At 45.6% G+C, this 9066-nt stretch overlaps 1 protein-coding gene across 2 annotated transcripts in view; it reads left to right on the forward strand.

Moving 5' to 3' along the window:
- RETREG1 (reticulophagy regulator 1) overlaps positions 1–9066 on the forward strand; it is a 143593-nt gene that overhangs the window by 124423 nt on the left and 10104 nt on the right. For both annotated transcript variants that reach the window (XM_040353537.1, XM_040353538.1), the window contains 2 exons: positions 1333–1417; positions 6252–6389. In XM_040353537.1, the coding sequence (XP_040209471.1) occupies positions 1333–1417; positions 6252–6389 (223 nt within the window). The remainder of the gene's footprint in view (positions 1–1332; positions 1418–6251; positions 6390–9066) is intronic.

Below are 9066 nucleotides of genomic sequence, written 5' to 3' on the forward strand. Positions count from 1 at the left end.
GTGCCCATATGCAGTCTCTCACTGTGCCCATATGCAGTCTCTCACTGTGCCCATATGCAGTCTCTCACTGTGCCCATTTGCAGTCTCTCACTGTGCCCATATGCAGTCTGTCACTGTGCCCATTTGCAGTCTCTCACTGTGCCCATTTGCAGCCGTGCCTTTCATTAGTAAAACAGCGTGTGTCTGCCGCTGTATAATCCAGTGTGTTCAGCCGTCCATTGTAAGAAATCCCCGCCTCCTCCTCGTCCGTCTGTGATAGAGGAACACTGATACGATGCTGGGAAACTGTATCAGTGTTCCGCCTATCACAGACAAGGAGGAGGCGGGGTTGTCTTACAATGGATGCCCCAACAGACTGGATTACACAGCGGCAGAAACACGCTGTTTTACTAATGAAAGGTATGGCTGTATATGGATTACACAGTGGGAGACACATGCTGTTTTACTGCTAACTCGAGTATAAGCCGAAGGGGTAGTTTTTCAGCCTAAAAACTTGGCTTATACTCGAGTATCTACGGTAATAAAGTCTGTGAATAAGTCTTTGTGAATCTCCAGCTGTGCACAATAGTCTTTGTAAATCTCCAGTAATATTATAGCAGCTCTTGATACATTACACTCGCTGAACTGCATCCTGGGTGAAATGTCAGTAAATGAGGTGATGTGATGATTGGCTGTTCATAAAGGGGTGGCCCATTAGTTTTGTGATTTATGCTGTCTTAACAGACATTTAGGTCTGTTTGGACTTTAAAGCGGAGTTCCACCCAAAAGTGGAACTTCCGCTTAATCCACTCCTCACCCCCTTACATGCCACATTTGGCATGTAATTTGTTTGGGGGGGGGAGTGGGGGCTTCAGGAGGAGTGGGACATCCTGTCCCACTTCATCCTTCCGCCGAGGGGCCGCTAAGGCGCTACGTCATATCGCCTTTTGGCAGCCCCTCCCTGTAGGCGATTGCCTGGGACACGTCACAGGTCTCAGGCGATCGCCTGCCCAATCAGAAAGCGCATCGCCGCTCGCGCATGTGCAGTGAGTGCCCGGCCGTGAAGCCGAAAGCTGTCATGGCCGGGTGCCCACAGTAGCAATGAAGACGCCAGCCGGAGAGGGTGGGAGAGGAGCGGAGCTCTGGCTGGCGCGCCGCTGGAACGTGGAACAGGTGAGTGCATGTTTATTAAAAGCCAGCAGCTACACTTTTTGTAGCTGCTGACTTTTAATAAACATGAAAAATGCCTGGAACACCCCTTTAATTCACATTGTTAAATATTACAAGCAAGCATGTAGATATCTGTATATCAACAGTACCAGTTTTACTTTTATTTTTTTTATTTTTTTGCAGTTTTGCCTTTTGGCATGCAGTGTTTGTTCATTTCTCGTTATATTGGGAAGCTACATTCCAGGAGTTGTCCTCTCCTATGTCATTTGTAAGTACTTTTTTAAGCCCCATACATTAAAATTGTTTGAAAATGTCTGTGCTTCAACTCTTATACATGAGGTGCCCATGTAAACTGTATTTTAAATACCTGCAGTTATTCCATTCCTGGCCTAAGTATTTTCATTACTTTGCTCATGTACCCTGATGCCTTCATATTGTATCGGATTCTATAACAAATAATTTATAAATCAGATGTTAATTCTATGTATTTCTTCTAAAATGTATGTAAAGGTTCTCATTTATGCAGATTATTTTATAGTTAGTAAGGGATAGTTAACTGGATTTAGTGTCAGGAACTTGCTAATATACCCCCACACTTATAGCCACACAAGTAATTCAGTCGATAAAAAGTGGTTTTAAACCTCTAACATGAAAAATGAACAAAGCATATCCTTCTGTAGTGTGTACTTGTCTTAATCCAAAGCACCAAGTGTGAGTTCTGTTTGCAGTCTGGTTCCTCTGCTATCTGCATAAGCCATTTCTGATTGGTTATGCGGACTCTAAGGGATCGAGGCGGACAGGAGAGGCAAGCTTCAGGACAAGGCCTGTGATTGACGCCCTTTAGATGTGCATGTTTCTCTATGAGATTGTATAGAGGGGGTGTGTCCATTCCTTCCACTCAGGTCCCAGATTGCACTCAGCTTTCCTCTCTGAGCTGTGCAATGTTTGTCATATCTGCCCTCTGCCTCTAGAAGCTCAAAAAAGCTGTGTAAATTGTGGACTTTAAACAGATGTAGAAAAGAGGTGGCTGCATAGGTACAACTTACAACCATCTTAAAACCCCCACACTGCATGGGTTAAATACTTGTTTAGTCTATAGCAGGGATAAGTAATTAGCGGACCTCCAGCTGTTGCAAAATTACAAGTCCCATCATGCCTCTGTCTCTGGGTGTCATGCTTGTGGCTGTCAGAGTCCTGCTATGCCTTATGGGACTTGCAACAGCTGGAGGTCCTCTAATTGCATATCCCTGGTCTATAGGGATTAGAATAAGTTGGAGTACCTTAGTTTTTGCTCTCTGGGCTTCCTCCCCACTGCACAAGTCCGCTGAAGCTGCTCCACTTGTTTGACAGTTCTCTGACACCATCACGTACAATTCAGGACCAGTAGTCCTGCATTATATGTGAGGATGGGGAAGGTCCTGTCCCACCCACATTCCAGAATGTGGAAGAGCGGTGGAGAGCACCATTGGAACGAGGAATAGCGTAACTATTTTTACTTGTTCTTGTCCCCTTAGGCCTCGTACACACGAGCCAGAGGACACCGGTCTGGAGGACCGTTTTCATTGGTCAAAACCGATCGTGTGTGGGCCCCATAGGTTAGATAAACCTTAGGTTAAAAAAATAGGAACTTGCGTTAAAATTTAACCGATGGACTGCTAAGGATAGGTCAAAACCGATCGTTTAACCATCGGTTAAAAAACACACGCATGCTCAGAATCAAGTCGACGCATGCTTGGAAGCATTGAACTTCGTTTTTTTTTCAGCACGTCGGTTTTTTAACTGATGGTGTGTAGGCACATCAGACCATCAGTCAGCTTCATCGGTTAACCTAAGACAACGCTCCTTCAGACCGTTGTCCTCTGGCTAACCTATCGTGTGTACGAGGCCTAAGACAAAACAAGCATTGAACCCTTGCAGTGCTCTCCTTAGAAAGCAAAGTCCCCTTTATACAGACGACTATCTGCTTACAGCGGATTCCAGCCCCAAGGGTCAGTGTATTCTTGAGACTGGAATCCCTGGTGTATACAAACAGCTGTGGCTGCTCAGCACATACAAAGATATAACTGGCTTAGAGGAGCTGTCGCTGGTAAAGGGGGATGTCTGACCCTGAATCCTTCCGTCTGTCTCCCGGGTCGCTTATCTGTCCCCAAGTGCAGGTAAACACTAGGTGTGCAAACAGCAATGGCTCATCCCAGCCTGGCATTTCTTTCTCCAGGCTGTTTGCATATATCTGTGATCCCAGTCGCAAGAATCCACCGATACTTAGGCACCATTCACACCTGGGCATAGCGTTTTCAAGCAGAAAGTCACACAATTTTGCCGCGATTTTGCCGCGTTTTTTACAGTGATTTTGTAAAGGTCACCAATGTAAAAAGCAGAAAAACACCCAAATCTGCCTAAAAAAAAGTCTCAGAACTTGTTTGAGCTTCAGGCGTTTTAGAGCTTCTGGCTTCAGGTGTTTTGGAGTGGAGATGTGAACCATCTCCATAGAGAATAATACATTTTTTCCCCTCCAGCGTTTTGTAGCTTCAGGCTTCAAGCTACAAAACGCTCAGGTGTGAATGGGTTCTTAGGGCTGGAATCCACTGTGTGCAAATACTTGCCCGTGTGAAGGAAGTTCTGATTTGCAGTTTAATTTTAAAGACTGAAATGTTTTGCCAGCAGAGGCTGGCTACTGGTGAAAATAGAACAATGACAACTGTGCAAAAAAATGTTACATTTGCCTTATGATAAATACAATACTGTATAATATAATACAATACAATATGTTAGAGCGGGGGTCAGCAACCTGTATATCGGGATCTACCAGTAGATCGCCGACAGGTGACTGGTAGTTTGCGACCTGAGCTTGCTGACTCACCATTCCAGAGCATCAAACTGAGTGCAATGCAGAGGGACTACCTGTAAAGTTGGGGCTGTAGTAGGGAGCAAGAGCTGATACCTCCTCTGTAGTGCTGGCACCTGTACCATGCAGAGTGATGCCAACTGCACTCCATCTCTTATCCTGGCTTCAAAGTGGTGCTATCAGCAGGAAAGAAGAGATCGTCAGGACAGTGCGAAGCAATACACCGGGCATAATAGTATTGGGCTGCTTTCACACTGATGTGCTGTGGTTTAAACCCATGATTGCCATGCAATGCATGCGATTGTGACACGGTAGTATGGCAATTAAAGGTGTAAATCCGGTGCGAGGAGGTGACACAATGATCTTTTAACATCTCTCATGTTGTTCAAGAACATCTCCACCTCTTTAAAGTGACACTACAGGTTAGTTTTTTTTTCTAAATAACAAACATGTCATACTAACCGCCACTGTGCAGTTTGTTCCCTGTCCACCTGTTCTGGGGTCCCACGGTGGCTCTCACAGCCCCTCCCCACATCAGATAACCTCCTCTGGGAAGCGTTCTCCCGAGTGGGTTACCTTGTGGGCGCGCTCCCGAGTCAAGCATTCGGTGTCCAATGCCGAATGCCAGACTCGGCCCTGCCCCCCGGCGCCTGCGTCACTGGATTTGATTGACAGCAGCGGGAGCCAATTGCTGCGCTGCTATCAATCTATCCATTCAAGAGACGGGAACCCATGGAGAGAGCGACGGCGGGGACGCACCCACAGAAATTCGGGGCTCAGGTAAGTAAAACCGGGGGGCTGAGGGGCCAGACACTGCAAGGTGTTTTTTCACCTTAAAGCGGGGGTTCACCCCCAAATATATTTTTTTATATTACACACATTAGAGCCAGCATATTAGGGGCATTTACTTTCTGCGTTTTTTTTTTTTTTTTTTCTCTGTACATACGTTTTATATTCTGTTTTTGTCCAGGGCTTCTGGGTTCCAATGACTGCAGGACTGGGCGTTCCTATCCTTCCGTTGGATGATTGACTGCTTGTGAAACAGATGACCTGTCGCACAACGCGCGTCACCAAATGTCGGGAAATAGCCGAGCTGCAAGTCGGCACTATACGGTGCCTGCGCAGTCAGCTCTACACGGCGGGCGCAGGCGCCGTATAGTGCCTAAACGCAGCTCGGCTATTTCCGGAAATCTGGTGACGCGCGTTGTGCGACAGGTCACCTGTTTCACAAGCCGTCAATCATCGAACCGAAGGATAGGAATGCCCAGTCCCGCAGTCATCGGAACCCTGAGGCAGGGATAGGAACGCCCAGTCCCGGAGTCATCAGAACGCGGAAGCCCTGGACCAAATCGGAATATAAAGGTAAGTACGGGGAAAAAAAAAACTGCCAAAAGTATATGCCCTTACTATGCTGGCTCTAATGTTAAAAAATCGTTTTTAGGGTGAACCTCCACTTTAATGCATAGGATGCATTAAGGTGAAAAACAAAACAAAGGTTTACAACCCTTTTAAGCTTGCCTACCCCAGTGTTAGGCCCCATGCACACGAGACGCTGGTAAACGTTGGTAAACGCATGTTCAGAGGCAGTTGGACAGCTTTTTCAACTGCCCCTGAACACATCCAATGTTATCCTATGTGTCCATGCACACAGTCTCATTTATTGCCGATTTTCGGCAGTTGCGTTTAACCTCGTTTTTCCAGAAGCAAAAAAATGGGTTCAGACGCAAACGTTTTCCACGTTTCAGACGGAAAACGCCGCTAAACGCGGCAAAACGCGGTACCGGCGTTTTGACGCGATTTCGTTTATAGGCGTTTTTAAAGGTGACCTATTACCTAGAGTAACCACCTTCCTGTTAAAGAACAAATGTTGGGGAATACAGTAAATGGTTTTTACCTGGTGAATGTGCTTTTTAAACTGGGCCAAAGTACAAGGAATGTGATGGTGAATCCTTTTCTACTGTAAATATGGCCCATGTGAAATGCTTTCATATAAAGGTATTTTACTACAACAGTTCTTATTAAGCAGTTAGAATGATGCCAGAATATATGGAAAGTCTTTAGCGCCAAAAATATGTTTTAGACTTTCATTCGTTTCACTTATTTGTTGGTGTTTCTGCAGCTCTAGCTTGATTATAACATTTATGTTTTGGGTTGATGCACTGAATATCACATTTATGAGTAAAGTAAACTTGCATGTTAGCTGAAAAAACTGGTTAAGATGCCATTCTGAGTTTCTTTCATTCTGTGTTCAATACAGTATTGAGTGCCTTCTTGTGCCCATTGTTAAAATGCAATGAAATCGGACAGAAAGCATACAGCAAGCTGAAGCCAGTTCTGCAGAAGCTGGATTTTGGGCTGCAGTCCTATATCAGCCAGTGGATGAAAGCCAGATCTAGTAAGTGAATTCTTTCTTTTGGATCTCAATGAATAACCCCAGAGTAGTCTGCATTACACTGTACTCAACAGAAGAGCGGAGGCAGCCTCTATTGTCTGATGCAGCTTACAACTATTTATAGAGAAATTACTCCTCTCTAGCTCTGCCAACTCTAGATACAGTCTTCTATTTTTATGACTTTATTATCACAACTTTCTTTCATTTTGCTCTTTGTACTCCTGCCGCCACCAGAGAAGCCACAGTAGCCTGAGACGCGGTACATGGCCATGTGGTATTAAACAGATTACAAAGATGTGTATGTGTGTGTTTGGGGGGTTATATAAGATGCAGGGGGAGGGGGTTGTGGGAACAGAGATGTACTGGGGGAGAGGGGGTACAGGGGCTTGCAGGGGGTACAGAGGTGTTCTAGAGGTACAGAGATGTACAGGGGGGATGAAGAGATGTGCTGGGGTAGTACATATAAGTACTGGGGGGTGCAGAGGCATACTGGGGTACATAGGTGTGTAGGGGGTGCAGAGATGTATTGCGGGGAGGAGCATATGGGGGGTACATAGACTTGCAGGGGGTACATAGGGGCTCTAGAGGTACAGAGGGTATGGAGGGGTACAGGGGGATGAAGAGATGTGCTGGGGTAGTACATAGAAGTACTGGGGGTTTCAGTGACATACTGGGGTACAGAGGTGTGTAGGGGGTGCAGAGATTTCCTGGGGGAGTACATCGATGTCCTGGACGGGAGAGGCATACTGGGGATACAGAGACTTGCAGGGTGTACATAGGCATCTTAGAGGCACAGAGATGTGCAGAGGGTATGGGGGGGGGGGGGGATAAGCAGAGACTTGCATGGAGGGTAAGGAGGTGTGTTGGGGTAAAAAGGTGTGCTAGGGCATGCAGATAATGTTGGAAGGTGCAGAGGTATGTGTGTATAGGTGTGCAGATGTGCTGGTGGATATGGAATAGTGCTGGGGATGCAGATGTGTGCTAAGGGGTGCAAAGGTTTTCAAGAGGTATGAAGATGTGTTTGTGGAGGGTGGGTACAGAGGTGTGCTTGGAATAGAGAACGAAATTGCATTAGGGTGCCAAGAAAATGTTTGCCCCAGGGTCCAATTAATATTAAAGATGGCCCCGATTATAACAGTGGGCACTATGTGCAGGAGAAATGTGTGGACAGTATGACATAGAGATACATAGGTGGAATAGAGGTTGTGCAGGATAGAGTTCTGCTAAAATTGAACTGGTTATTCTGGTACAGTGGAGGTATCATGTTAGCAGCACTGTTAATAGATAGATGATAGAAAGGATACTGAAATAGGAGTGTTTGTAGCAGGTACCATGTCATGGAGTACAGAAACTATGGATGTAGTGCTGGGGACGTGAGCAGGGCTATCTTACCAGGGATTGTTTAAACAGAAAAAGGGGCTGAAATTTCCAGTGAGCCTAGTTTTACACCGGTCTGGTGCAGGGCCTTTTTTTTTTTTTTACTTGCACCTGAACTGCATTGCATGGGTGTTCACACCCATGCAATGTGATTCTGACAACCGCACAGCGTTTTGCAATCTGTTAAACATTGACAGCCGCAGCAGATTGCATGGACGCTGTGCAAGCAATGCGGGGAAACGCATCAAATCTTGTTGGTTTCCCGCATTGCGTCAGTGTGAACCAGGGCTAAACCAAATGCACATAAGTAGAAGAATAGATTTTGAGAGGTCATAGCACAGACATTGGGTACTAAGTGCTGGGGTTAACCTACATAAGCTGGGTACTGTGTTCTTAGAGGTTAACATCTGTGCCTGGGGACTAAGTGCTGAGGTGATAATACACATGGACTGCACCGCACATTTTTTAAACTATAGCAATGTGCTCTAGAAATGTACTTAGTGGCACCCCAAGGCCAGTGGAGCATATTAAGATGAATGAGAAAACAAAGGCAAAAGGATAGCACAGACATGTGATTTCAAGGTTTCAATTACCGTATAGAGTTTTCTTTTCACTGTGATAAAGTAGAATTCTAGGTTATACCGAACTAATCCTAAAATGACTCCCTCCCTCCCCCTCTTTACACCTATGCTGACTAACGTGTAAAAAAATGTATATACTTCAGTATTTTCAGGCCGCTTATGTCCGGTTATCTGTGTCAGCCAGCAATGTCTGCAAGGGAGAGGAGAGAGTGCCCAACAATGGCTGGCAATTGCAGGCATTGGTGACGTCACCTGTAGGCTAAATAGCAGGGGGGTGAAGTGGCGCTTACTAAAATATAATAAATAATAAACTCTCAGGCCTCGTACACACGACCGAGGAACTCGACGGGCGAAACACATCGTTTTGCTCGTCGAGTTCCTTGTTAGGCTGTCGAGGAACTCGACAAGCCAATTTTCTCCATTCCCGTCAAGGAAATAGAGAACATGCTCTCTTTTTGGCTCGTCAAGTTTCTCAACAGTTTCCTCGACGAAAATGTACACACGACCGGTTTCCTCGGCAAAAAAATATCTCCCAGCAAGTTTCTTGTTAATTCTACAAAAAAAACTTGGTCGTGTGTACGAGGCCTCAAAATATCCGTAATAAAAAAGAGCAATAATTAATCACCCGTAGGCTGCTGTGGCCCATCCATTGTGGGCACTCCCTCCTTTCTTTAGAAGCTGCAGCTTACATCTTTCTTACATTGGTTAGTCAGCATAGGTGT

The sequence above is a fragment of the Rana temporaria genome, chromosome 5 (genome assembly GCF_905171775.1).
Source record: "Rana temporaria chromosome 5, aRanTem1.1, whole genome shotgun sequence".
NCBI lineage: Eukaryota > Metazoa > Chordata > Amphibia > Anura > Ranidae > Rana > Rana temporaria.